Source organism: Neltuma alba, unplaced genomic scaffold (genome assembly GCF_004799145.2).
Source record: "Neltuma alba isolate B1F8T4 unplaced genomic scaffold, ASM479914v2 tig00004701_pilon, whole genome shotgun sequence".
In the NCBI taxonomy this organism is placed as follows: domain Eukaryota; kingdom Viridiplantae; phylum Streptophyta; class Magnoliopsida; order Fabales; family Fabaceae; genus Neltuma; species Neltuma alba.
Window position 1 is genome coordinate 264,370 of NW_021633826.1, and position 27,809 is coordinate 292,178.

A 27,809-nucleotide genomic window follows, 5' to 3' on the forward strand; every position below is an offset into this window, starting at 1 on the left:
TGTGTTTCTGTTCCTCCACTTGCGGTGGTTCTTCCTCTGTATTTTGTGAGGGACCAGTTTTGTCCCGCACCTTCTAGATTTTCTTCTGTGTCCAGTGTTTTTGTGGTGCTGTGAGAAGAATAAAGGAGGCATGGTTTTGCTGATTCGTTACTCGTCGGATTGATTCAAATAAAATAATAGACAGGAGACTGACATCACTTAGGTTTTGACTTTTGTGTTGTTTTTCTCATTTGTCTAACATTCTTTCATTGATATTTTCATGTTATCTGTGAGATTACTCTGTATCGGAGTTCCATGGGTGTTTGACTCTTCTTGAGGTTTTTTCCCCTTCATTTAGCAGAAGCAGATGATGTGAATCCCGTTTCACATGTACTGTTTAAGAATGAGCAAATAATGTAATAAATTCCATTTTTCTCTGCAGCATCTTCCACTGTCATTCTTTCAATACTTCAACAACATAGTTACACTAATTACGCCATGCTAAAACAAAAGTATTCATCTACGCAAGAATATCCACTTAAACATCACAGTGCTTTTATTGTCCATCACTATAGATCCTACTATTTTTACAGAACAAAATGAGACTCAGACATGCTTCAGAAGATAGAAAGAAACACGAACAGGATCCACAGAAATATGGAGACCATAATCGGATTGTTGCAACACTAGAATAATCCGACGAACTCGTAACATTTACAAGTACATGAGATTTCAGTGTTGCTGCTGAAGCTGAGGTTGAAGTTTCTTCTTGAGGTCTAAGAGGAAGTCATAAACTTTGTACTGGTCAGGCACAGATTTGGCCACACTCTCCCTCTGCATGCACCTCTTAGCCCAACCCACCAGATGGGGAAACTCGTCGGTGATGCTGAAGTTCCCGGTGGTTTCAAGTGTGAAGAACCAGCTGTAAAATGGAATCAGAGCCACGTCCACCAAACCAAACGTATCGCCACCAAAGAAAGTCTTGTCCCCTAGCTCTGCTTCCAACAGCTTGAAGCACTCTCTCAGTTCATTCTTCGCTCTTTCTTGTAATTCCCCTGTAGTTGCCCACACCAATCTCCCAGTCGAATATATCTGCAATTTCAACAATTCACAACCACAAATGAATTCAACTGTTTAATCTGGATTTTATTTTTATTTCTTACATTAAACGAAGATGATGGTTATACGAACCTTCTTGTCGATGTAGTCGGCCCAGAATCTGGCATTGGCTCGCTGGTAGGGATCAGAAGGAAGCAATTTATGATTTTGATTCCAAACCTCGTCGATGTATTGAAGAACGATGAGAGATTCAGAGATGGGTTTGCCGTTGTGAATCAGAACTGGGATTTGCTTATGAACAGGGTTCATCTTCAGAAGCAGAGGGCTCTTGTTGCTCAAGTCTTCTTCTCTTCCTTCGTACTCTATTCCCTTCTCTACCAGGGCGATTCGGACCCTCATCCCAAATGGGCTTGGCCAGAAATCCAGAAGAATCACTTCGTCCGCCATTGTTGAACCTCAATCCCAACCTTAAAACACAGAGAATCTCTCACAACTTCCGAGAATGTTAGAAGAAAAGTTAGCTACGGTTACATATATAGATGCAAAGAAGAAGCAGGGGAAGGTGGTTTAGAATTCTAGGGGCTTCTAGTCGTTGCTTTATTCGTCGGTTCGATTGTCATTATTGCGTCAAGATTTGCAGCAGCATATCCAGAACCTGAGAGAAGAGAACTTCATTACTTCACTTTTTCGTTTGCCAATTGCCACGCTGCTACGTACTGTTATAATTTTTTTCTTGGAAAAAAAAAAGTGTTTGCGAATTTCCTAAAAAGGGGGAGAGAAAAAACACGTAGAGCTAGAAATTAAAAAGTCAAATTATATATTCCAATTTTAACTTACTTTGTTAGATGCGTGGGAGTGAGATTGAAGAGTAACATAAATAATTTGAAATTTTTGTTGGAAATGCATACATTTGAATATTTATAAAAGATCAATGTGATTTTTTTGAAAATTTTTATTCAGATTATAGATATTTATTTTTCAAAAAGTACACAATTTTTTTATTAACATTTAAATGTGATATAAAATTTATAATAAATGACATTTTAAAAAAATGATGGCATGTACGTGACTAATTTTATTAAAATATTAGCTGAATTTCTCATAAAATGGGTATTGATCTGTGTGGTGCGTGCTTTCCAGACAACGCTGTAATGGCGAAAGCAAGCTCCATGCAGCTGTAGACCAGGAATCTTATTGCAGAAAAAAAAAACACACACACGCGCGCGCGCGCACACGCACAGATGAAATCCTATGATCTGTTTGATTTATTTTCTGTTTCTATGTTTTAAAGACAATTTTGAAAAGTAGTTTTTTTAATATAAGTTTTGAAAAAAAAATATTTGCAATGTTATTGGGCCCTTTTTGGGCTCTCTGTGTTTCTTTTCAGGGGATTTTATGGCGTCCGATCCACCTTAAAAAAAAAATATTTTCCCTTTTTGTTTTATAAAACAACTTTTGGAATCAAACATGCCTTTAAGTTTTGTTGTGTTGTGTTGTTTGTGTGAACTCGCAGCGCCTAATTATATGCTTTGCTTTTTCCCCCCCACTTTCTGCTTCACCATTCCTATGTGTGAAACCAATGATCCTCTCTTTTATTCCTAAATATTTAAGCATCTCACTCGTTCATTTAGTAAAACCCATGTTTATTATAATCCCTTGCTTACATTTATTTACAATTAAAATGAAGTTCATCCCTCCCTATTCTACTCTCTCTGTTTATTATTATCGTACATCTTTTTGAAAAGTTCTATATTTCAATTTATATAGCGTTACATTTTACAAAATGTTAAGAGTACCAGTGTGTTTATCTTAAAAATTGTCCTTTATAAATTAAAAAAAATTACTTGATAATTTCAATTATTTTGGTTCATATCTCATGAAAAGGTTTATAGTCATTTCAACGTAATCTATGAAATGAAATATGTTCAATTAAGTCAGAAGCAGAAATTTTAGAAACGCCGAATAAATTTTCTCATTTGTCAAAAATATAATTGAATTTTTTTCTATATACATGTAATCAAACAATCATTTAATCATTAATCTTTCATATAATTTCACATCTGATTCATGATGATATTCAAGCAAAAAGAGCTTCTTCATTCATTCAAAAAAAAAAAAAGAGCTTTTTCAGTTGTTAAAACTACTACTTTTGTATCAATACTAGCCCTGAGTCAAATAAAAAATGAGAAAGAAAAAGGAGATGATATGGAAAACAAAATGGAAATGCAAAATATTTCGAATTTGAGTGATAATATTATCTCCGATTTTTTCTCTCTTTTTATTTTCTTCTCTCTCCATCCAAACGGGACGGCCATAAACGAACGGGAATAGGCTATACATTTAAGGAACATTTTAAAAAGACATTAATTAACATTATGAATCCACAAAATACCTTATAAAATGAAACATAGGACTTTTCAAACCACGTATTACCTCTGGTCCTAATTATAAGAACTATTTGACTAATTTGAGGGGATTAAGGAAAGAAGTTAAGTTAGTTATTTGTACTAAATATGTGTTGTCTTTCCTAAAATATCCTTACTAATCAATTATATTGGCTAGAACTACCATTGTTAGAAGGATTAACTTGAGAAAAAATGTATAAATATGAGAGACAAAGTGGATTGGGATCTTATATTTAGAACTAAAATAAAAATCCAACAAGATCTTATATTAAGGACTGGAAGTAGTATTATATTCAAAACGGAGCTTAGGGAAATTTAAACAACCAAAATGTTAGTGGGAAAATTGTCCCCACAACAGTAAACACTGTCTCTGGTTTAGTTAGTTAATACTTTTTGTGTCTCAAAATGATTCAGGTCCCACAACGTACAAGTTTAATTTATTGTTTATTCTTTCCTAATTGCATGAGCTGCTTGTATAACTAGGTCTACAGATTTGCCTTTCCCAAACTAGACCGCTAAAAGCTGGGAGGCATGAAACACCCCTCTTCAGTGCATCATTTGGGATTGAAGGTCATGACCTCCTATTGTTAAATTAATACTGATATGCTTCATTGTGTACTTCCCTATATAAGAACTAGACAACTTAATTTGAAAATATTAAGAAAATTAGTTAATTATTTATACCAAATGTGTTGATTTTTTTAAAATACCGTTATTAATTAGGTGCATTATAACTATTCTTTGATGAAATTCCCTTGTTATGTGTAATCAATAAGAATACTTTAGGAAAAAATTATAAACTTGAAAAATAAAGTATATTAAAATCTTATATTCACAACAAAAATAACTTGTATAGCTACTTTAAAATTCAGTTTTTATGATACGGCAAACAGCTCCAGAGCCCTCCTATAAATGCCTGAAGTAATATGATTTTTCCACAAACCCACTACAAGAACCTTCTGTCCTGAGTTTAATCAGTTTCTTGTTCCAAACTTTGAGCTCATTTCAGCAATGGCTTCCTTCCAGAACTTCAACTTGGGAACCCAGATCCCGGAAGACGTTCTCATTGCTCAAATCATGCAGCTTCATGCAGACATATCAAAGCTTGAATCCCTTAGGCCTTCCAAGCAAGTGAACAGTCTCTTCACTCACCTCGTCAATCTCTGCACCCTTCCTTCCTCCATTAACATTCAATCTTTGCCCCAAGATGTGAAGAACATGAGGGAGAGTCTCATTAACCTTTGTGGACAAGCTGAAGGCCTTTTGGAGTTAGAATTCTCATCTTTTCTTGCCCAAATTCCCAAACCTTTGAACAACCTCACTCTCTTCCCATACTATGGGAATTACGTCAAACTAGCAAACCTAGAAAACAAAATCCTCAGAGACAATGGTTTGGTCCATCCCAAGAAGGTAGCTTTTGTGGGGTCTGGTCCAATGCCACTCACTTCCCTCATAATGGCCACACATCACTTGGCATCCACAAAATTTGACAACTTCGACATCGATGAGAAAGCCAACGAGGCAGCTTGTAGGATCGTTGCTACAGACTCAGAGCTTGAGAAGAGGATGAAGTTTGAGACAAAAGATATCATGCAAATTAAAGAGAAATTGGTACAATATGACTGTATCTTCTTAGCAGCTCTTGTGGGAATGAGCAGAGAAGCAAAAGTGAAGATTTTGGGACACTTGGGTGAGTATATGAAGGAGGGAGGGTTCTTGCTTGTGAGAAGTGCAAAAGGGGCAAGGGCTTTCTTGTACCCTGTTGTGGAAGAGCAAGATTTGGGCAATTTTGAGGTTCTTACGATATTTCATCCCACAAACGATGTGATCAACTCAGTTGTTCTTCTTCGCAAGCCTATGGTTTAGATTGATCGGCAAGCAAGCATTCAAGATGGTCGTCTTTATGGGTGGGAAATAATTATGCTATTGTTGTTTGTTCTTTGTTGGTTTGAGTTTTCCTCCTACATGAGCTAGTCACGTGGGTGGTGTTTAATGTTCAGGTAAATGCTTCCCTCGTTGCTCTTTACGAGCCATTTGAGAACATTCATATTAATAAAAGTGTCAGCTCAGGATTTCTCACAAAGCAATTTTAGTTTTGATGCTGAAAAAATTAATCTTTTGGCATAATTTAAATGATTTAGGCACTAAATGGGTTACACAAAATTATTCAGAGTTGATTAATGCTTAATTGATATAAAATATAACCCAAAAAAATGCACGTCCAACGCAAACACACATTTTATTTATATACTAGCCATTTTTTCACTCCCTCAACACAGTATTTATTCATTTACTTTTGTACACAGGATAGTTTTAATGCTCAACTTGGTACTGTTTCTTTTCAATAATTCTGACGAGTTCGAAGGGGATAGGTAAATATGCCACGTGCTCACACGAGCCATTCCTGAAGCCTAAGACTAGCCGAAGAGAATTCAATGAATCGCTCAAAAATCAAGATTTTTGCGGCAAGCAGGATAATTCATAAAACAAGATATTTGAGCATTTGCATGAGAACCATCATATTGGTTGAAGTATGCATGAGAACCATCATATCGGTTGAAGTATGCATGAGAACCAGCCATTGGACAGCTCGTAGGAATCGGAAGGCAGCAATAGAGTCTCTCAATTCCAAACTCCGTCGATGAACTGAATCAGCAAGTGATTCTCACTTGGTGTCTTCCAATTCTCTGCTGTGGCAATTCCCAAAGGCATATCAAATACTACCCACATTTTCAATACAGAATACTGCTACAACAGATTATTTTAATTGGAAAACCTAATAATCAGGAATTAAAGAAACCATCTAGATCTAATAAATATCAAATGCCACAACAGCCCAAAAAAAGAAACAAAAGGCATGTCACTCAGCCGGAAAAAACTACATTGGCGGGAAAGGAGGCAGAAAACTATTGGAGGCCAGGGCCACCTTTTCATAGTGAATGGTGTATTCTTACCAAAGTGTACAGTTATATTGTTAATAGAACGCATCCACAAGTTATGCACATAGCAAACCCTCATTTTCGTGGATGGAAAATTTGTTTACCAATTCTACAAGAAAAAGAGAAGGATTCCGTGCTAACACATGGCTAAACAGATATCGTACAAAATAAAATCTCCAAAATGCTCTCGAAAAAATAGTGCTGCACAGCCTCCATGAAGAAAGAGAAGTCATGGCAAGAAGACTTCATATCTGAACTGCTACATTAATATGTTGATGGAGCATCTAGAATAACAATGTCAATTTTGGGTGAAGGAAGGCTTGAATGACAACCTACTGCTGCAGCCAGCACAGGCCCGAACAGTCAGAGTATAAGGATGCCCCACTGAGCATCCCAGTAAGAATCTCAACATCACCAGGACAATAGATAATACATACTATGAACACCAAGGCCCGGTAGCAAGATATGTATGCCAACAAGCTGCACAAATGTGTCAATTATGAAAATCTGCGAGTGCCTAAGTGAGGGCTGGAAATGATCTACAGAATATAAGAACGGGTCTCCCACACACCATGCTTCTCATCACGGTCTTCCAAGTTGTGTCTTTTCTTTGCTAAATAATCGGAGACGATCAATCAGACACTCTTTCAATGACTCAGGGATCTGTGATATAAAAGCTCCCTTGGCCTCGCTTATTAGCAACTTCCTGCATTGCAATAGATCATAGATTATGTGATTAAAACAAATGCTATCTATATCTCCACCACAGCATATATAAAACAGTCAATAAAGACGGGGAAACATATTTTTACACAAGGATGCTACAGTCTTTTCATAGATTATGAAACCATAACATTGTCTAGATCTCCACCATTCACAAAACCCAAGTCTAGGAAAATGGATGTCTCCTTTTTTCTCTATAACACAATAAAAAAGTCAATAAAGACGGGGAAACATATTTTTACACTAGGATGCTAGTCTTTTCAAAGATTATGAAACCATAATATTGTCTAGATCTCCACCATTCACAAAACCTATAGGAAAATGGATGTCTCCTTTTTTCTCTATAACACAAAAATACTCATGATGACCACCAACAAACATGAAATCATACTCAGAGAGGGATGTGGTCCTCAGACATCACCCCCCCCCCAAAAAAAAAAAATCCTTAGATGTCACATCACAAAACAGCCAGGGAACATGCGTGCACACAGGGATATTTAATATAAACAACCCTAGAGATCCAACCCAATATACCAGAAGTATCACTCTGAGGCTTCCTAGTTTTGACTTAAATTTCCGTACCAAGATCCAGAACAGCCAGGGAACATGCGTTTCACACAGGGATATGTTGATATAAACAACTCGAGATCCAAACGCAATATACCAGAAGCATCACTGTGAGGCTTCATAGTTTTGACTTAAATTTCCGTATCAAGATCAGTCCATTTCATCTAAACCTCCTAAATACTAGAATATCTTCATGAAATATCTAAATTAGCCAAATGTCCACGCCACATTATGTCTATAAAAACTTCAAAGAAAGCACCACGTGGTGGCCTCCTACACTTTCTCCTTAAGCCTCTAGAATAATATATATTTTCCATCTATATTTTCATAAAATATTGCTTCACAAAATGCATGAAAACTTCATTTTCAAACAACTCTATAGCCCATCATTTGGCATATAGCCAAATTTTAAACACATCCCCCTGCACTGATTAGAAGATGACAGTAAAAAAATTACAGGAAAATCAACAAAGATTTTGTAAGCATGTTTGTGTATACCACAGATCCAGTGAGCAATCTAAAATCTGATTAGACTTACTTTATTTCATCCTCACTTGATGAATTCCCTACTTTTGGTGCGCACAACCTCTTTCTAGAAGACATATAGCCATACACCTTATCTGTCCAGCCGCATGATCTTAAAACTGACTTTGCCTCTTTTTCAAGCCTGAGTAATGTTTTGAAAAGACATCAGAATAAGGCATATAAAAACACTTTAAAAGGTGTGATGTACTAATTGTCTGAGCAATTAAGTAAACAGAACGAAGGCATAACAAATTGGACATGAAAAGGAATCCTACAAAACTAAGATAACCTAACACCATGTAAGAGATAACATCATAACATATTTTAGCACCCACGAGATAACTGAAAAATGAGAAACTATCAATAAAAAGAAATGGTGGAACCGCCAATGACAGAAAATGAATTCAGGACTTATTCAGAAAGAAAATGCAAACTAAGAGACCAAAAGTCATGTGCCTAGCATAAGCCCCACATTGAGTAGTATGGGTTACTCGGGGTTATTATGGTTTATTTCTTCCACCAAACTATTATGCTTTTGCGATGGGTTCTCCTCTCCACTTAGGTGCCCATCAACATCACCTTCCTAAAATCCCATTAATATAAATACCCAAACAGTTACAGTAACAAATTAAACTTCAACTGAATTACTGATTTCAAACAGCAACTAATATTTGATTGCATGACAGGCATTAAAAAAGAGTCAAAAGTGGAACATGATAAATCATCAATGCGCACCCGTATAAAAAGAATAGCCAGGTCACATCAAAACAAAATATTCATTAAATTCTAACATTACTCATGTTAGGTGAAAGAGTTCAGAAAAGGCTGAGTTAAGGCATATCATACATGTCTTTCAGTTCCTGAACTCTTGCTTCAGACTGATCATCATGGGAAAGCAAAATGCTGGTAGCCACTGGTTCCTTCCTCTTATTCTCCAATGATTTAGACTGCTTGTTGAGACCATTGCCTTCTAGCTTATAGTTATCAGGTCCTTTACCTGATATTGCTCTGCTTCTCTCAGTGTCATCCACAAGATCTGACTTTCTGGGATATTTTTCAACAGACTGAATACTGCTGTTTTTATTTGTTAAGACTGAATCCTTCCTTCTTAAGTTGTCAACAACATCTAATTTATTTTTTTCAAAACCATTCCTGATTGATGAAGAATCTTTCTTGACATTCTCCAAACCAACCGAGTCTTTTGCATGTCCATTAATTACTACAGGCTGGTTCAACGGAACATCAATTTTCGCATTGAAACTTTCATGGCCTCTTTTGGAAGTAGAATTTCCATTAAAATCAACCTTCACTCGTGGGCTAGAAAGCTCTTTACCAGTCTTGGGCACGGTGGACATGTCCTTCCAAGAAGATTGTTGAGAATTTGATTTCGCATGCACTACTTTTGGTGATGCATCAGATTTTGGACATTCAGATGCCTGACTTCCATTAATGTGATGAGACCTTGAACCATTTGAAGCAAAACCATTTCTAATTGGCACTGGCCTTTGGTTAGTGCGAGAAAAAAAAAGTATGTAAACCTTTTCTGACAAAACTTCTTTGAGGGTCGCAAGTGAGACAGAAGAATCATCACAGCAATACCATTGGCCCTTGGCATCCTATACACAATACAAAAGTAAGTTTCTGGTATACATAGGAGAGAATTTAAAATTCAATGCATTATATAGACTGCTGAGAACATGATGTGTGTAAAGGTGAAGAATATATTTACAGACCTTTATATAAGCATAATAATGGCCAGATTCCGGGGAGTATCCAGAATGGACAATAGTACCAAAGAGCCTATATTCTGGCATTGGATCCTGCATAAGCACGAAAGAATTAGAAAAGTAACAAGTTGAAAATCATATTATGAAAGAAAATAATGAAAAATAAGATTACTTGAGGCAATATTGGATAGGAACGATCAATCTGACAGACTTCAGCCCGGTTAAAGGCTTCTAAAGATTCTTCGGTGGGTAGCCTTAACCTAGCAAGTTAGGCTTTATGGTAAGTGCAATAGTATTAAAACCTCTAGGGAAGAATAGCCTATAGTCATGGTTTGGATGAAGATGTATATTTGATTCATAAATGGCCCACGCATTATACCCAACAGCTGTGCCCACGTAGAGAACACAGCAGTCAACCTGTCTTTATCCTATTCATTGCATCTCTAAAGTCAGGTGTCAATGATTTAACAAAAACAGAAAAGCACAAATAAACATTAACAACTAATTGGATGCTTCATTGGACAGGGAAAGAAAGCTCTATAGTCTGCAAGACTAAAAACTCACGACTGCGGAGGAAAAACTAATCATAATCTTAATTAACTAAATAGTACAAATTGCAAATGAGCACCTTGCGGTGGTTAATATAAACTGAACACTTTACCCACCTGGCTTGCTTTGCACATGAAGCTAGAAAGCACCAAAATGTCTTCAAATGCAACAGCCTTGTCGATCTTCCCCCCCAATATGCCCCCAAATCTCTGACAACCAAATTCAATAGCACATCCTTATTCAAAGGCAAAAATGCAATAAACTTACGCAATCGAAGACAGAACTGCACTAAAAACCAACCTTAAGTTGTATTACGAGGACATTAGGGGCTTCAAGTATAGACATTTGCTTCTTAGCCGCCGCCAATTTCTTGCAACTGAAATATAATAGTTTGTTTATCAACAAGACCAGCAAAGAGAATCGCCAGGAAAACTTTTGAAAGAAAAACACTTACTTGTCACATTTGTACTTGTTATTCCCATCTAAAATCTCAGGCTGAAAGAATTTTTGCATAGCATCTTTAAGCGAATTGCTATGCAAAATATCAAGACTGATATCCATAATCTCATCTACCTTATTGGACTCGTGGCCACAAGAGAGACACTTCACCTGGCTCTGCAAGGCTCCTCCAAATATCTCCTTAACCACAGTACTGCTGCCGTTACCATTGACAGCAGTATCACCCACCTTGCGCTTCACCTTCTTGAGGCGAAGGCAGGTGTTGTGGCAGGCATCGATAACGTACCTCAGGAACTCGTGAGCATCCTCCTGACGACCGCAACGAAAGTGCTCGGCAAAAATCCTGAGACAGCTCTGGATCTTCAACGGCGCGTCTTGGGCGAGATCCACTCTCAAGGAACGAACAATCCGTTTCTCCAGTAGACAAAAAGGGCAGTCCCGCTTCCTTTCCTCCGAAGCGGAATCGCCTGAATCCAAAAGCAGAACAAAAATTAGGGCACAAAGTGAACAAAAACCCGGGAAATACAAAGTATAAGAAAATTAAGGGCGGAAGTGGAAAAGGGAAAAAGATGCGCACAGAGGGAAGAGTGCTGGTTTCGAAGACAGAAATTGGCAAGAGGAGGAGTGTAGGTGAGACACTGGAGGACGCTGTTGAGGTAGCAAGAGTTGCCGAGGTTCCTGAGGCCCACAGGGTGATCGGTCTTGCGCTTCTGAGTGAGAAGACTCGGCAGCCAAGTCATGTGCAATTGCAAGGCCATCAACGACGACGACCTTCGGCCGCGTGCTCCGGTGCATTGGACGCCGTCGTCGTGGGAGAGATAAACCCAGAGCAGCAGTAGCAACGCCACCACGACCACCGCAATCGCATCGCTCTCCGGGTCCTTTTCTTTGTTCTCTTCTTCGGTCTCTAGCGCCTTCTTCGAAACACAAAAAGTACAAATAATAACACACACAATTTCCACGAACACTGGTGAGAGTAGTGGATCAAATAGAATGAAATTTTCAAAACCTACTCCTCCATTCTCAATATTTGGCATTTATTGGGAACATCTTTCCGAACATCTTTTCATCTGCTGACGTTAATCTGTTAGGGATTGTGGTCATCCTTTAAGAGGCGAATGTTCCACTCTGCGCGTTTATTTAATGCGTATTATATTAAGAAAAGTATGCCATGCATAATTTTTTCCTTTAAAAATATGAGATTTAATTATCTAACTTCATAATTAGTAAGTAATACTACCTCCTGTCCTTAGTATAAGACCTTGTTTGACTTTTATTTTGACCTTAATTATAAGACCTCAATCCACTTTGTCTCTCATATTTATATATTTTTCCCAAGATAGTCCTTCTAATAATTGTAGTCCTAGCCAATATAGTTAATTAGTAAGGATATTTTAGGAAAGACAACACTTATTTATTACAAATAACTAACTTAACTTTTTTCCTTAATCTCCTCAAATTAGTCAACTAGGTCTTATAATTAGGACCGGAGGTAGTATTATTGTTCAAGGATATTAGTGAGTAATATTATTACCAGCACGTGAAATTTACTTTTAACTTTCATAGGTCTCGAAAGCAGGAGAAATAACAAGATAAAACTTAGGTTTTTAATTTTTAATGCAAAATTATAAACATGACGTATTTTCAATTTCAATTGAAAAGCAATGATTACTTAAAGATAAGAATATTATCAAAAAGCCTATGGCAAATTACATTACAATACAATATCAGAAATAATGAAAAATGAGCTTCACTCCCAAATCTGTGCTTTATAACGCAGGCCCGTGTTACAGTCGAAAAGGAACAGATCAACAGAGTGGTTTCTGTTACTTTTACTGTTTCTCTTTTTAAAAAAAAAAAATCCGGAAGTGGGGTGGCGGTAAGAACTAGCAAGACAGTTATAATCGTTTTTTTTTTTTGGCGGGGGGGGGGGTTAAAATCAAAATTATGAATGCATACATGCGTGGCTTTTACGCATGATTTATCATCTAATGCAGTTTTTGTTGCTTGGACAAGGCTTTCACATTATCAACACTGAATTCATACTGCTTACCTGCTCAGTACATTCAAATTCACATAAACCACATATAAGAACCTGTAGAATGAACTAGAAATAATCTGAATCCACAGACAAAAATGTTTTGAAGAAACCAGGTTGTACAAGACAATACATGTATTTATCTGCAGCTCTGCCCCAAAAAAACCCAAAAAAAAAAAAAATTGCCCTCGTTTACCAGCTCCTGGTCAGTCATTTTCAATCTCCTGAAGAGTGAAATGCCATCGCTAAACACCTCTTTTTTTTCTTCTCATGATTACATTTGAACTGCATACTACTTTTCCCCATCTGGAATTTGTATCAACAGATTAAAAGACAGAATTCCGAGTCAATGTTTGCTTAGACAAAAGTCAATATATGAAAATACAATGCCGCTTGGTGACGAAAGGAGAGAACTGCCTTCATCTGCTGTGCGCTATCTGTGAGAAGTATGGACACTGTGCAAAAAGTGAGAATGAGAATCTCATCCCCTTCGACAAACCAAACAGGGACTAGGGAGGACAATTGTAGGCAGAAAGGGGATATTTTCAACTGCAGTACATACTACAAACCTTGAGGGTAACTACATATCTACCTGTTTGAAATCCGAGAATTTTGCCCATAGGACGACTCAGGAAGTTCGGTATCATTTGAAGTATCTCGAGTAGCTTCCTTTTTTAACTTGTGATTATTATATGCTGCTACTCCTGCAATGGCTGCAGAGAAAAGATTTCAGCAATGATCACAAGTTTCTTTTGTCTTTTATTTATAAAGGTTTGAAAGTGCTTCATCTCCCAGCCTTGATATAGTTTAATATATATTTGTATTATTTTACTTTCAAGTGGAGGACATCCCTTAATATGTGTTTGTATCAGATGCTTACCGATTGCATAGCCAAACAAATTTATGACAGTCAATTTTGTATCGGCAAACAGAACAGCAGACAATAAGACCACCACCCAGTCCTTGACAACTCCGGCGACACGAATGGTCAAAGCACTTGTATGTGTAATCACAAGGAAAACTGATAAGTTAAGAGCAAAAGTACAAAGACAATTGAGGATTAGCACAGTAGGTGGGAAGTTCCATGGTCCATGTTCTTCCATCTTCGTTTTCTCTAAGAAAATCCATGGAATGAATAGGCAAAGTGCACTGCAGAACAATCGAAAATTATTGTCACAGGCATTCATTTTCTGTAAATTCAATTGCAAAAAGATAAGTATTTAATAAATACAATTTTAAATGAAACATGTACCTGCAGGGACTAACGTAATACATAACAGAGATAGGATTCAACTTCAGGCCCTTCCTCTTCACGAAAATTTCCATGAAGATAAGTCTTAGAGCTTCACCAACAACACCACCCATTTGGTAAATTACTCCAATCCAGTTTATATGTATCTCGCCATAAGAAGCCACTAAAACACCAAAACTAATCACCGACATGATTACAAGCATTCTGCAGCTCATTACCTCAAGTCCTGCAGCTACTCCAAGGATAAAAACAGCTACAGGCACTGTCATGACAGTTAGAAACCGTGAGTATACAGTTAGTTTCCATGCTGAAGGAATGATGATCAGATGCAATAATCAACAACTTTGTACTCTACAGAAACTACCAATAATAATTGCCACAGAGAAATATCTTAATTGCCTCAAAATATGTAGCGGCTGCGGATAAGCAACGGAATCATCACCAACTTACTGATTGCCTTCAACATTTGTGCAAATGATACAGAGATATACAGATAGGCAGTATTCCCCAGCCAAAGAGTCATTGCAAACATAGCCCCAATTGGCACAACTGACGTAACATATCTGAAATAATTAAGATCTAATTACTGTCTGCTGGCAACATCAATAAGTAACAAACTTCCACGTTAGCTTAATAGGCTCTTTATCAACAATCTTGATTCATATATATAATCATAAGCCACTTGGCCAGAAAATTCTGGCAAACAAAAACAAGATTTGAAAAAAGATGACGGTACCTAAACAAGGAAATTCATAGTACTAAAGAAAGATAAATAACAAATGGCTGAACACAGAATTGATAAGTAGCAGGTATTCTCAGTTGTCCAATCAAACGGTGGCAGCAGAACTTCCAAAGTATAGAAGTTTGCTAGTAGAGCACTCATCAAACCAAAGGCTGGAATCCACATTCAGATATAACCATTCAAACACACATGAAAGTGTGACTATTCAAGTTAAATGGTATTGTTGTTTGTCACTATTCACTTTAGGCTCAACGGTATTGTTTCATGGTAACTCCAGAAAAAATAATCTTTACAATTGTAAATTTTGGTATTCCCATGCTAAATTGTTTACTTCTCCTAAATTTCCTTTTTTAAAAAGATAACTAATCATCGCTGTCCAAAACTTTCATCTGCCATTTTATATTTAAAAATATAGATAATATTCTTTCTAATTCAGTAACTGTTTTATGAATTCACTAATAAAATTTGAGGAGAAGCTTCATGATATATTCAGTCATCATCAGATAAGAGAAAACGATATACATTAGAATAAATACACCATAAATCAGATATGATGCAGACAAAATTTATGTCTTTACTCACATTTCAGTAGTCATTCCCTCCTCAACCTTCATAACCTGTAAAAAATATATACATTAACGGCCTGAATTGCATGAAAGTAAATGGTCGAAAATTACACTAAGCGTAATCACAAACCTTTAGAATTTTCGTTAATACAAAACATAGAACAGAGGAGAAGACCATATGAAGTAGAGTCAACGCCAGAGGGTAAGGAAAATTAATTTCCTTTGAGGACAAAACCCACTGCAAACCACAATTAGAAAAGAAAACGTATTAGCAACATAACACAGGTTTTATGGTTTTAATCATTGAGATATTCCATCGAATCAAGCATCAATGTTAAAGACAAATGATAAACAACTACAAGTTGAAGAAAGAAAAGTTAAGGACAAAATTAGAACAAGAATGAAGCCAAATGCCTTCAGGGTGAACTCCAAAAGAAATTGAAGCAATAAGACCAGTACCAGAACAAGCTGACGCAAGGTTATATTAACGCCAGATTCTAAAGATGACAACGAGATAGACCAGAATTAATTCTGAAATATGACTTTTCAAACTTCGTAAATATATGCCTCCATTCGGTTTCATTCATTCCATCTCAGGAAAGGACAATAATCAACATAACTAAGCAATTACTTCCCTAATGGCCGAGAGGCTAACCCTTTATTGTCTTATTCAATTACTTGAAGAATTTTCAACTAAACCGCCAATTGGGTGACTGAAAAACTAACAATTGAGGAACAAACACAGTACACAGATTTTTCATGAGAATAGATGAACTAAAATACAGAGAAAACGAGATCTCGCAAAATTTTCGGTTGAAGGAGCCAAAGAATGCAACTTCTTTTTGCAAGAAAGATACAAATTAATCGAGTAAAAGAAATGTGTTGAAGGGAACCTTATTAAAGAAGATTTGGCCGCTGGAGAGAGCAATGTAGAGGAGAAGATAGCTATAGGTTAGAAAACCATCCTTCCTCTGATCCGCCATTGTTGCACTGACGAAAGTGAAATGTCTGGCAATTTGTTTGTTCTTCAGTGGCTCTAACGCTCTCCTGGTTCGCTCTTGTCAAATCTAATCTGCTGCATCTTCAATCTTCGCCGAAGAACGGTAAATATGATGGAACATGGAAGCACTAAGGAAGGTTGGCAATTGTTGACCTTTAATATTGGTTTCCTTTTTCGTCAGATTTTTTCTTTCGTTATTTTTTTGCCAATTTTTTTTTCAGATTCATTCTTACAAAACTGAAAACTTTGTTAATACTAGTTACGATGAATTGAACCTTTTTAGTGAGATTGATAAGTTTTATAAATAAATATTGATATTAATATATTGATAATATTTTATTTACATTAACATATATTTAGTATTAAATTAAAAATCAAACTACTCTTATATTATATTATGAAGGGGGTAGTATTCCATATATGCGAAAGTTAATTACCAATGAATCCAATATGTCTGATTCATCCAAAAGGTGTATATATTAGATTCAAAGTATTATTTTTAAAAGCATAATAAATAATATGCAATTCATGGCATATGATCCTGAAAATAAGATGTACCCATATCATACCATGCTATAAGAATAACATCTAATGGCTTGCTTGAACTAAATAATTAAAGATTTTTTTTTTTTGGGAAAAATCCGCGTGCTAGGGGAGAAATGAACCTAATGATATAAGGAGGTAAACTTGAGTGTTGTCCTTCTTTATCATGTATATATCTTAATTAAAAAAGTCATGTTTGTAACTAGCTGAAAATCTTGTACATTGTTAATGACTTTATAACTTGGTGACATGAAAAGATTAAAAAAAAAAAAACGAGTTTAAATTTGATTTATAATCTCATACAGTTAGTGATTGTTTCCCCAAAGAAAAAGAAAGAAAAGAAATTGTAAAACTTTCATAGCATCACACATAAAATATTCTAAATAATTAATTAATCGAAGGATTATTAGTTTCCAACTCCCCTTTGAAAGTACACTTGTACCAATACTTTGAAAATATCTTGGCCTGCAAGGATGCCATAAGTGATTGAATATTGATTAGTTATGCTAGCAACAGATGTCATAAACATTTTTCTGTTCCTTAGAAGGGGACAGAAACAGAATTCACCCTTTCGTTAAAATGCTTATGATTGTAAGTTATTTGTAACCCTACCAGTTAGGATGAGCATTTAGCTCTAGAAGTGTACACATAAATAACTGCGTGCTATATTTTAAGTTGTAAAGAATACTCTTGAGAACTTCAAATCTTGTTTCAATTCAAAGATAACAAGTTTAGTAAGTCCAAGAAATGATGGAGAAGCAGAGTTAAAGGTTGTTAATTAAATTTTCTTACCTTTTCCTCTTACATCTTATATTCTGGTGGTAAGGCGTCGTGAAGTTTTCTTTCTGTTTCTGTTAGCTCTTCACATCTTCATTGATGCTTGGCTAGCCAAAGGCAGGTGTTTCAGTTTAATAACTCCTCCAATATTGACACACACACAAAAAAAAAAAGCGTTTGGAAAATATTTAATTGCTTATCTGATATCTTCTCAAGCTCAAGAGTCATAAATACAAGCTATTCAAAACACCCGCTCTTGATTTTTACGTCTAACATATATCCAACCCATCATTAAGAGACTATAAAGCTGGATGAACAAGGCATGCCAAATCATCTCATGCATGGTTTTAGGTCATCTTTTCCGGCAGATTGTTATTCCATCTCCGATTGGCACCTAAGATCAGAAGATGATATAAAATCATAAATCCCCTTTTCAGGGTCTCTCAAAAATTGTGTGAGAAATGGAAAGTCAGTAAACCTACCATACTGATGCTTACACGCTTGTCCTCGACCAATTGTTGATTAAAGTTTCTAATGCTTACAGTTTTAGGGTCATTTACCTGCACAATAGAATGTTACGGGTCAACTTTCATTCTCCTCCAAATAAAGGTAAATACTAAATCATATATTTACCAGTGGGTCGGCAACTTTTCCATGCCACAGAACATTGTCAATTACTATGAGACCTCCAACTCTTACCTGCAATAAGAAATCACCGACAAATTACTAGGGGCGAATTCAGAGGAAACCACGTAGAAAACTTAAGATTAATTTTACAATTTAGTCGCTATAATGTTACCAGCTGCAGCAGCAGTTCAAAATATTTCTGAGTCATCCTTTTATCAGCATCAATAAAAGCAAAATCATAGCTGCACAAAGAAGCAGTATTTCTTAAATTCCAATTTATTTATTGTTTTCTGACAGTGTTCAAATTACACTTTACACAGTTATGATCAGTAGGCCACATAAGCTCTCTACTGAGAAAACAGCTCGTGCATAAGAAACCTTTATTGCATACCAGGCAGCATGAAAAGGACAAATTATAATGATTCTGAGGATCCTTATACCTGCCAGCTTCGCCATCTAAAATTAGAGATTGCAGGGCATCTGCGGCGAGTCCAAATTTTACATCCACCTAATGAAAATAAAATCCGTGAGGATTCTACTTGAAATTTCAGGAGGTAAAAAAAAAAAAAAAAAAAAAAAGAAGAAGAAGAAGAAGAAGAACCATAACTAAACAAATGGAGTTTACATATTCAAAGTGAAGAAATAGTAATTCAGCAACTTTTTTAAATAAAACCCAGATGAAGTACGTTTTACCTTATGCGAAACACCAGCTAGCTGGTAATATTTCTCGGCAACCTCAAGAGATTTGGCATCTCTTTCACAGGCAACTAAACGACCAGATTCTGGCAGGACTAAGGCTATTGCCAAAGATGAGTATCCCTGGGCAAAAGTAACAATAGAATGAGCTGCTTAAAGACTATCCATACAGAGCAGAAAAAAACCACAGCAAAAAAAAATACCCATCAAGCGAAAAGCAGTGTCCTTAAAAAAGGGTCATTCATTTAAAATTCATAACTAAATCATCCTGGATCTCAAAACTTCTTAAAGAACCAGTTCTAAACGATGTACAGCCTGAAATAAAAATAAGGCAACATGCACTGTGTAATCTTAACAAACCCAGTGAAAGCTGTGGATAAATGAAGGACATACAGTATAAACACCAACTTCAACACAACGTTCTGCTCCAAGAATTTGCACAAGCATTGCAAGCAGTTGTGCCTGATCTGGAGACACCTATTAAAAAGACATCACATCATCAAAATTTACTTCATGGTAAGGAAGTTGTATTGGAGACATACAAATATGATGGACAGAAATAGTTATCTGCATGCTTTCTATTCAACTCCTCTTTATTTTTCTGTAAGAATTCACAATCACATGCTTAACACTGAAAACACATAGCTCCACTAATAATATATGCATGAAAATCAAAAAAGGGCGCATGCTCATACTCAAGCGATTCCATGCCTTTTACTGAAAACTACCGGTTATAGCTTGATTCAAAATAATTATATTGCAAGTGTCATGCGTTCGTGTGGTTAAAGAGATCAAAACATTGATTACTAAAAAAATGATGTTATGGATTAAGTACAGTGGTTCAAGTTCAATCCTCCTATTATAGCTGAAATACAAACAACCATTAACATTTAAACTAATCGGCAGAAACTATCATGTATAGACCCAAAAGAGTAACATACAATGCCACTGAGGCAGCCCAAATCAATATTAAACTGATAATATGATAATATGTTATGCTCGAGTTCATCGGCAAAGATTATAACAAAACTATTCGTAAACTCTCACTTAACATTTCCAGCCTGTAAGATGAATTGATCATTGAAATTCATGAACCATAACGTGCAAAGTTGATGAAGTGATGAGGTGTACCTGCATCTGGCTTCCACGCATAGAGGCCGTCTCCTCACGCAGTTGTCTCAAAATCTGAAATGCCACCGATTACAACATCAAAAAAAATGCGAAATTCCAATATGAAAGCCCCCCCCCCAGGGGGTGAGGGAGGGGGGTTATTCGATGAATGGTTCTTGGGGCCAATGGGAAAGTTCACCACCTCTGGTTCTCGAACGTTCTTCAAGATATAGTCATAAAGGCGGGGACTGAGACTGACGACCTGCTTATTGCCATATTTTTCGTCATTAGCAATAACAAACTCGCTGATCGAGCAGGTCCTAACAAACTGCCTTTTCCACCTGCGGCCCCCCTTACCTAAGCAGACGTGCGATGCCCTATTCGTAACAGCCAAAGCTGCAGATGAGGAATGAAATCGCGGGACTAATCCTGCAGGTCTCAGAAGACAATGTATATGTGCATGGGCCAACATTGATCCATGATAAAGCACAATGCTATTGGTTGTGTTGGCCATATAAGTTTATAACTACGAATGACAAGTTAAAGTGTGTCCTTTCTCCCTTGGTTTTTCAACTCCATGTTTCTCTGAGGCAATTCCACAAACAGATGGTGGGTACTCAGCTTTGCATGAACAGTTACATTCGCCTGTCACACAGAATCGAGTCCCCAACAAACGGAAAAAGTTCCTCTATGCCACGCACTAACGTTACCTCTGCGGCCCCTATCTAAAATTTTGTCAGTGGATATGATCAAGTGAGCAAAGTATAGAAACCGTACATAAAATGCAGCTAAAGTTGGAGATAAACCAACCCTTCCAAGGCTCAACCAATCAAAACCAAAAACTGTGTTACGTCAGCTGAATCTTATCGCTTAGAATTGGTATTATGAGAGCAAGACAGCTCACTTAGCGCGGTACAGACCTCATAAAGTTAGGTTCATAAATGCTTTGTGGGGCTTTAGAAGAGAAGTCCAATTAGGATATACTACTAGGTAAAGTCATTAAATTTATTTAAAAAATTAAAAAAATATATACATGTATAAATCTATACGTAATGAATAGTGTCATCCACTTTATATTTTTATATGGAAGCAAGTACATTTAGTTGTATCTTTATTTTAAAATATAGAAATGTATGTTTAAAAAAACTTAATTCGTTTGAGCTAGCTAGTGCATATGACACGCTATATTATGAATTAATTTTACGTTATTATTCATTTTATTTTTGTAATAAAAATCATGTATATTCTTTTTTTTCCTCGTATATAGCTATATGAGAGTACGTACTAGGGAGATTCACATTAAGACTCCATGCACGAGCAGTCATTCCAATAGGCCAGCGCCAATTAATGCTGTATAATAGTAAAGCATGCAAATTATAATTATAAATTCTAAAGTAATACTGCATGGTCTGAATTATAAAATTTGTTTTAGTCTACAAATGAGGTCTTATAATTTAAATCGGAAGTAGTATATGATTGGATCCCAAGTATTTGGAAACCTTCTAAAAAAAGTTACTTTTATATTATACTAGATAAAATTGATCTCACGTACAAATCACTTAAGGAGATTAATTCTTTTTTTTTTTTTTGGCCTAAATCTGATATATTAACTGCGAAAAAGGATGCGAGGGTGTGATTATATGCTTTCATGAGACTATCCTCAGGGATGCTTGCATAATAAAAAAAAATACTTTTTATGTTTTCATCAAAACTCCTTTCACATATTTATTTTGTATATCCTAAAATTATTTTTAAAACTATATCCAAACACCCTTTTTTTTTTTTGAAAATTTAAGCCTCTCTTTTCTGCCACTCTAATTTTCTTTACAAATTAAAAGGCTTAAAATCATACGTTTGTAGTGCATATACAATAAACAAAAGATTTTTAGTGGTTCTGTTATTTTTAACGAAATTCGTTGATTATACACAAGAAAATGTGGAGTCTTTTTTTTTTTTAAACAATGAAAATTTGTATAGTCATTACTCATTAGTCATATTTATCATAAAAAATATAGACGTTATTGCCTTTTTTGGTTGGAAGTTAAGATCACTGTGGATTTTTTTTGGTACGTATGACAATTATCAATCAATCATAAGCACAGTAGAATGTCATTCGTTATCCAACCTACGTGCATCCTCCACCATAGGAATGATAATTTAAAATATTGTTCAGAAAAATAGAGAATCCATACGTGAAAGAGAGAGGAGAAGAAGAAAGAAGCAGTCTCCGTGACTCTCGTCTCTGTCTCTACTCTCTACACACACAGATACATATATTTTCTTTTCAAATTTTGGTATTTGCTTGGTATTTTAGAGATTAGAGTGATAACGAAGGAAGAGAGCTGAGAAACACACAAGGTGTTTGTGGCTGAGAGACCCTTCAATTCCAAGATGAGGATTTTAGCCCAAACAAATTCCCACCTCCAAATGCTCATCCACTTCAGACGGTAATTCGCTCTCTTTTTTTCTATTCCCATTATTTGAACTGTAAGCCCCACTTTATCTTGTCTCTATCCTACTTGTATATATAAGCTCTTACAATTTTTCACTTCGTTTCTCTTTCTATTCCTCAGCTGGAGGCCTCATCTCCACTGCATCCCCTGCATGCACTCACTCTAGAACAGTTTTGTGGTTCAAGGTCTGCCTTTTCCTCCTCGTTATGCGGTTCTCAATGCTTAATCTTCCTTTCTTCATGTGTTCTCTTGGTTACGTTCTTCTCTTGTTTTTTTCTTTAGACAGACCATAGCAGAGACGAAGAATATTCAAACGGTAGTGGTCGTGTTGTGTATATGGATGGTTTTCAGTCTCAGTTTCTATTTGTTGGGCTAGCTTTGAGCATGGATAGCATCTTTCTTCTCTTCTTCTCTGTGTATGAGTTTCTCAATATACTTGTCCAGACAAATTGGGGAAATCTTGATACTGAGACCTGCTCATGGGAATAATACTGCTTTGAAGTTGTAGAGAAGAACTGGACACTTTGTTTTCTCAATATATTTCTCTTCTTTTGCTGTTGTCATTGACCTTAGATGTTTAATTTGTACTTAAACTTAATACTGATTCATCCGAAGTGTTTGTTAAGATTGAGCAAAGTAGGACAAGCTGAGTCTGGTGTGGGAAAATTTTTCTGAAACTCTAGATTGGCTTAGTATTTTCTTTTTCTTTCCTTTATTACCTGGTAGGTTCCTGGCATATCTGCACTTCTCATAGCTGAGGATTTGTGATGGAGAAAAACTCATATCTGAAGATTTCATGCTCTGTTTGTACGTTAATAACCTGCAGGATTACTGAGGGGGAGAATTAACAGCCGGCTCTAAAAATGGAGATAACTAATGTCATGGAGTATGAGGCAATTGCAAAGCAGAAATTGCCAAAGATGGTGTTTGATTACTACGCATCTGGTGCCGAGGACCAGTGGACTCTGCAAGAAAACAGAAATGCCTTTTCCAGGATCCTGTGAGATTTTTGGCTTCATTGTTTTTGTACTTTGAGATTTTGTATACCTTTGTTTCTATTTAGAATATACAAAATAATGATGTCCCTAAATTTGCTTCTATGTCCAAAAAAAAAAAAAAGGTTCCGGCCACGTATTCTCATCGATGTGAGCAAGATAGACATGTCCACAACTGTCCTGGGCTTCAAAATTTCCATGCCAATCATGATTGCTCCAACAGCCATGCAGAAAATGGCTCATCCTGAGGGTATCTAATTATTGTTATTTACCTTCGTTTATTTTGTTGACATGATATAATCGACATCATTGGTTTGTGTTTGCAATGTTTCATCTGATGTTTGATACTGTTGCTGAATTGTCAGTCCCGGTCCTTTGTATTAGCAAGAATTAACTAGTTTGTGAAAGTTAAAAGGGTTAGTTAATTACCGGAGGGAGTACCTTTCTATATCATGGGACTCACTGCTTTAGTTCTCTCCTTAAACAGCCCGTCCTTTTTTGCATAGCCTTGAAGTGGCATATACAAGAGAAACTGGTGGGAAAAAAACGTCAACCTGAGTTGTTTTGAAATTTGCTTCTTAGATTCCGGCAGTCACAAACTTCTTATTTCTTGGCTCTATCATGTGGCCGCATTTATTTCTTCTGAGAAAGTTTTAAAAGGAGTCATATGTAAGGAGTAATACAGAGTAGATTTCTTTCCATACAATTCTGATAAATGAATGGAAATTGGAAACTTTTTGACAGTACATTATGAAAGCTAAATCATCTGGCCTTGTTATGCGGTATAGTTTGCAAAGAAGCTCCTTTACCCATTGAAACTAACTACTAAGATTCTCTGTCGGATAACACTTCATTCATTTTTTCAGGAGAATATGCAACTGCAAGAGCTGCATCAGCTGCTGGAACAATCATGGTACTTCTCTTTCATATCCATGTTCATTTTAATCGCAGGCTCGGTACTATGTCCCTTGAATGATCTCCATAGACTCTTATGAAGTAATAATTATATATGTCCAAAGGAGTTTACAAGCACTATAAAACAAAGGCCTTCTTTTTCGATATAGGCAGAAATCTTAATCTCATACTGTTCAATCTCATTCTTGATCACTCAGTTATGTTCAAACATTATGCAGTATATGTTCTATTTATGGGCAATGTCTTGGTTCTTTCTTTCTTTCAGACTTTGTCCTCATGGGCTACTTCAAGTGTTGAAGAGGTGGCCTCGACAGGACCTGGCATCCGCTTTTTCCAGCTATATGTAAGCTTGAAATGCTTTCTTTTTTCAGTTCCTTTTAATGGGCCATTCATGGATTTTCCCTGTTTTTCACTATATGTTCTCTTTCTTGTCGTGTGGTTTTTAGGTGTACAAGGACAGGAACGTTGTTGCTCAGCTTGTGAGAAGAGCTGAAAGGGCTGGGTTCAAAGCTATTGCTCTCACTGTTGACACCCCAAGGCTTGGTCGCAGAGAAGCTGACATTAAGAACAGGTGCAACTTTTCAACCTTAGATTGTTTCTTAAAAGAGTGTCAGTTCTTCAAGTTCAAACTTTGGAGCTGAAAAAAACATCCATAAACGATATCTTTCAGATTCACCTTGCCACCATTCTTGACATTGAAGAATTTCGAAGGTTTGGACCTTGGAAAGATGGACATGGTGAGCAACAAAAAAGACCAAATAACTTCACTAGTTTGATGTTCTTAATGTCTTTTTCTTTAACTATCGTATGGGTCGCTTTCAGGCCGACGACTCTGGACTTGCTAGTTATGTTGCTGGCCAAATTGATCGCACTCTGAGCTGGAAGGTAAGTGAGAATCAGATCACACATCTTATTTCACTTGCCCTCCATTTTCTTGTACCAATTCATCAAATTTAGTCAGAAAAGATAAGATCAATGTACCTTCACCATCTAAATGATCATTGTGAATTTTGCAGGATGTGAAGTGGCTTCAAACAATCACTAAGCTTCCAATTCTGGTGAAGGGTGTTCTGACTGCTGAGGACGGTAAGAAAACCAGAAGCTGCTTGAAGTCTGACTTTTAGCTTCCCCGGTTTTTTTTTTTTTTCCCCAATGAAGATCTGATGAATTTGTCTGTATTAATTATGCAGCAAGGCTTGCAGTTCAGGCTGGAGCAGCGGGAATTATTGTGTCCAATCATGGAGCTCGACAGCTGGACTATGTGCCTTCCACTATAATGGCCTTAGAAGAGGTATATACTCTAAACCTTGAAGATAATGTCTGGTTATAACTTGAAATTTATGTGAACACATTTGAATGGTCTTTTTTGACGTGGGAAAAAAAAATTAGGTTGTGAAAGCTGCTCAAGGTCGTGTTCCAGTATTCTTGGATGGTGGTGTTCGTCGTGGAACTGATGTTTTCAAGGCCTTGGCCCTAGGAGCCTCCGGCATATTTGTGAGTGCACCTTAACTTAGCCTCTCATATAAACTATACACAAAAACATAGGGTAAGTTTTGAAGTAAATAAGATTTAAAACAAGAAAATAAGATTTAAAACAAGATTGTACCTGATTAGCATTAGAGCTTGGTCATGAACATCTCTTGACTATCCATGAACCACCCTAATCTCACATTGCTAAGTCTCTATCAGAGTCGTTTTTAAGTAATGTATTTAATGCCAGTGGCCTTGTAGCCTGTTGGAATGAATACTCCCTAGTAAATGAGAGGTCATGAGTTTGATTCACTTGTGATCTTGTATTCTTAGCGTCTATTCCTCTAATTTTAAAAAAAAAAAAAATGTAGTGTGTTTAATAATACTGTGTATGGGGATCAGATTGGACGTCCGGTGGTGTACTCACTGGCAGCAGAGGGAGAAGCTGGAATTAGGAAAGCGTTGCAGATGCTGCGTGATGAGTTTGAGCTAACCATGGCATTGAGTGGATGCCGCTCTCTCAAGGAAATCACTCGCGACCATATCGTCACTGACTGGGACCGCCCTCGTCTCCTTCATCCTCCTGCCCTCCCCAGATTATGAGCACCTTCATCCTCACTTCTGCTATAAGTGATCATCATCAACCAGTGCTGCTTCAGAGACATGACTGGAGAAAGATGACGGTGATGATGATGGTGGTGGAGAAGCAGAAGCACTTGTTCTTTCCTTCTTCTTCTTTTTTTCCTCTGAGAACTCTTTTATTATTGTTATCGTCAAGGATCTGAAAGAGTGCTATATATTTTGAAAACTACATGTTAAATTTCCTGTAAAGATTATGATGATACTTTTTTTATGGCTATACTGTTGCTGCTGCTACTTTCAGTGTATATTCTTCTCATGAAGTGCCTAGCTAGTGGCCACTGTTGAACCATCATAATAATGTTGTCCTTCATAATCAATACTGCCATTTCGAATCTTACGAATCATTCGCCTCACCACTATCATCAGTGGGAGGATCGACCTCTGTTACAACGGATGCTCCAAACCTTGGAGTAGGGGGTTAAAGATTCCAAGAATTCAAGACGAAGGGCTCTGGTCAAGGATCTGAAAGAGTGCTATATATTTTGAAAACTACATGTTTAATTTCCTGTAAAGATTATGATGATACTTTTTTTATGGCTATACTGTTGCTGCTGCTACTTTCAGTGTATATTCTTCTCATGAAGTGCCTAGCTAGTGGCCGCTGTGGAACCATCATAATAATGTTGTCCTTCATAATCAATACTGCCATTTCGAATCTTACGAATCATTCGCCTCACCACTATCATCAGTAGGGAGATCGATCTCTGTTACAACGGATGCTCCAAACCTTGGAGTAGGGAGTTAAAGATTCCAAGAATTCAAGACGAAGGGCTCTGGGAGGATAGGAGCTATTGGCTTCTTTACTCTCTTCTTAAGGCCAAAAGAAAATTTAAAAAAAAAAGCTTAAATAGAATCAAAACCAAAATATTAAAAGTGATTTTACAATATACAAAATAAATATGTAAAGAAGTTCATTTCGATTTATGAAAAAATACTTTTAAAAAGTACTTTTCATACTTGCCAAATACCCGAAAAGTCAAAATGGACCTAATTTAATACCTTCCCCGTTATACAAGAACATGTTTCTTAACATAACATGTTGTGTCTAAAT

The 27,809-nt window shown here is 36.5% G+C and overlaps 6 protein-coding genes across 11 annotated transcripts; 2 read left to right on the plus strand and 4 right to left on the minus strand.

Moving 5' to 3' along the window:
* Positions 1–408: 408 nt before the first annotated feature.
* On the minus strand, positions 409–1,670 carry LOC114745540 (glutathione S-transferase U19-like). The gene is made up of 2 exons (XM_028933700.1): positions 1,171–1,670; positions 409–1,071 (listed from the first exon to the last, which is right to left on the minus strand). Exons 1-2 carry the CDS (start codon positions 1,483–1,485, stop codon positions 712–714), a joined length of 675 nt encoding a protein of 224 aa, XP_028789533.1. The 5' UTR covers positions 1,486–1,670; the 3' UTR covers positions 409–711.
* A 2,195-nt stretch (positions 1,671–3,865) lies between these two features.
* LOC114745531 (nicotianamine synthase-like) lies at positions 3,866–5,309 on the plus strand. The gene is made up of 2 exons (XM_028933689.1): positions 3,866–3,905; positions 4,453–5,309. The coding sequence occupies exon 2, from the start codon at positions 4,455–4,457 to the stop codon at positions 5,307–5,309; it is 855 nt and encodes a 284-aa protein (XP_028789522.1). The 5' UTR covers positions 3,866–3,905; positions 4,453–4,454.
* Positions 5,310–6,337: 1,028 nt separating this feature from the next.
* Positions 6,338–12,003, minus strand: LOC114745539 (ubiquitin carboxyl-terminal hydrolase 25). Of its 2 annotated transcripts, none has more exons than XM_028933699.1 (9): positions 11,510–12,003; positions 10,928–11,399; positions 10,774–10,849; positions 10,590–10,682; positions 9,931–10,017; positions 9,044–9,813; positions 8,211–8,339; positions 6,954–7,088; positions 6,338–6,854 (listed from the first exon to the last, which is right to left on the minus strand). In XM_028933699.1, the coding sequence occupies exons 1-8, from the start codon at positions 11,967–11,969 to the stop codon at positions 6,965–6,967; spliced, it is 2,211 nt and encodes a 736-aa protein (XP_028789532.1). In that variant the 5' UTR covers positions 11,970–12,003; the 3' UTR covers positions 6,338–6,854; positions 6,954–6,964. The 2 variants fall into 2 exon arrangements, with proteins under 2 accessions (XP_028789532.1, XP_028789531.1); XM_028933698.1 differs by having other exon boundaries at positions 6,338–6,862.
* Positions 12,004–12,939: 936 nt separating this feature from the next.
* On the minus strand, positions 12,940–16,642 carry LOC114745517 (probable sugar phosphate/phosphate translocator At3g14410). Of its 3 annotated transcripts, none has more exons than XM_028933676.1 (8): positions 16,424–16,642; positions 15,661–15,768; positions 15,547–15,581; positions 14,673–14,785; positions 14,223–14,484; positions 13,851–14,119; positions 13,563–13,683; positions 12,940–13,425 (listed from the first exon to the last, which is right to left on the minus strand). In XM_028933676.1, the coding sequence occupies exons 1-8, from the start codon at positions 16,511–16,513 to the stop codon at positions 13,404–13,406; spliced, it is 1,020 nt and encodes a 339-aa protein (XP_028789509.1). In that variant the 5' UTR covers positions 16,514–16,642; the 3' UTR covers positions 12,940–13,403. The 3 variants fall into 3 exon arrangements, with proteins under 3 accessions (XP_028789509.1, XP_028789511.1, XP_028789510.1); XM_028933678.1 differs by having other exon boundaries at positions 12,940–13,407; positions 13,540–13,683; XM_028933677.1 differs by having other exon boundaries at positions 13,540–13,683.
* Positions 16,643–17,974: 1,332 nt separating this feature from the next.
* LOC114745542 (O-methyltransferase MdmC) lies at positions 17,975–21,173 on the minus strand. Of its 2 annotated transcripts, XM_028933703.1 has the most exons (9): positions 20,486–21,173; positions 20,305–20,358; positions 19,567–19,650; positions 19,171–19,296; positions 18,918–18,985; positions 18,650–18,719; positions 18,484–18,549; positions 18,333–18,410; positions 17,975–18,244 (listed from the first exon to the last, which is right to left on the minus strand). In XM_028933703.1, exons 1-9 carry the CDS (start codon positions 20,795–20,797, stop codon positions 18,203–18,205), a joined length of 900 nt encoding a protein of 299 aa, XP_028789536.1. In that variant the 5' UTR covers positions 20,798–21,173; the 3' UTR covers positions 17,975–18,202. The 2 variants fall into 2 exon arrangements, with proteins under 2 accessions (XP_028789536.1, XP_028789537.1); XM_028933704.1 differs by lacking the exon at positions 19,567–19,650.
* Positions 21,174–22,807: 1,634 nt separating this feature from the next.
* On the plus strand, positions 22,808–27,075 carry LOC114745537 ((S)-2-hydroxy-acid oxidase GLO1). Of its 2 annotated transcripts, XM_028933695.1 has the most exons (12): positions 22,808–22,921; positions 23,563–23,736; positions 23,857–23,981; positions 24,598–24,644; positions 24,912–24,989; positions 25,093–25,217; positions 25,317–25,383; positions 25,469–25,531; positions 25,663–25,732; positions 25,837–25,937; positions 26,036–26,140; positions 26,519–27,075. In XM_028933695.1, exons 2-12 carry the CDS (start codon positions 23,600–23,602, stop codon positions 26,717–26,719), a joined length of 1,119 nt encoding a protein of 372 aa, XP_028789528.1. In that variant the 5' UTR covers positions 22,808–22,921; positions 23,563–23,599; the 3' UTR covers positions 26,720–27,075. The 2 variants fall into 2 exon arrangements, with proteins under 2 accessions (XP_028789528.1, XP_028789529.1); XM_028933696.1 differs by lacking the exon at positions 22,808–22,921 and having other exon boundaries at positions 23,625–23,740.
* The last annotated feature ends 734 nt before the right edge of the window (positions 27,076–27,809 follow it).

Bases quoted from the DNA above. Each gene is read 5' to 3' on its own strand.
- LOC114745542 (XM_028933703.1), bottom strand. From the start codon at position 20,797: ATGGCCAACACAACCAATAGCATTGTGCTTTATCATGGATCAATGTTG. The intron at 20,359-20,485 runs GTGGTGAACTTT...GTGGCATTTCAG, and splicing joins AGAACGTTCGAGAACCAGAG to ATTTTGAGACAACTGCGTGA. The intron at 18,411-18,483 runs GTAAATATATGA...TCTATTGTGCAG, and splicing joins GAAAAGTTGCCGACCCACTG to GTAAATGACCCTAAAACTGT.
- LOC114745517 (XM_028933676.1), bottom strand. From the start codon at position 16,513: ATGGCGGATCAGAGGAAGGATGGTTTTCTAACCTATAGCTATCTTCTC. The intron at 14,786-15,546 runs GTGAGTAAAGAC...TAATTATTTCAG, and splicing joins GAGGGAATGACTACTGAAAT to ATATGTTACGTCAGTTGTGC. The intron at 13,426-13,562 runs GTAGATATGTAG...CTTTTTGCACAG, and splicing joins AATTCTCGGATTTCAAACAG to TGTCCATACTTCTCACAGAT.
- LOC114745531 (XM_028933689.1), top strand. From the start codon at position 4,455: ATGGCTTCCTTCCAGAACTTCAACTTGGGAACCCAGATCCCGGAAGAC.
- LOC114745539 (XM_028933699.1), bottom strand. From the start codon at position 11,969: ATGCCAAATATTGAGAATGGAGGAGTAGGTTTTGAAAATTTCATTCTA. The intron at 11,400-11,509 runs GTGCGCATCTTT...TTTTGGATTCAG, and splicing joins AAACCAGCACTCTTCCCTCT to GCGATTCCGCTTCGGAGGAA. The intron at 10,850-10,927 runs GTAAGTGTTTTT...ATTATATTTCAG, and splicing joins AACAAGTACAAATGTGACAA to TTGCAAGAAATTGGCGGCGG.
- LOC114745540 (XM_028933700.1), bottom strand. From the start codon at position 1,485: ATGGCGGACGAAGTGATTCTTCTGGATTTCTGGCCAAGCCCATTTGGG. The intron at 1,072-1,170 runs GTTCGTATAACC...TTGAAATTGCAG, and splicing joins CCGACTACATCGACAAGAAG to ATATATTCGACTGGGAGATT.
- LOC114745537 (XM_028933695.1), top strand. From the start codon at position 23,600: ATGGAGATAACTAATGTCATGGAGTATGAGGCAATTGCAAAGCAGAAA. The intron at 25,384-25,468 runs GTGAGCAACAAA...GGTCGCTTTCAG, and splicing joins ACCTTGGAAAGATGGACATG to GCCGACGACTCTGGACTTGC. The intron at 25,733-25,836 runs GTAAGAAAACCA...TTAATTATGCAG, and splicing joins TGTTCTGACTGCTGAGGACG to CAAGGCTTGCAGTTCAGGCT.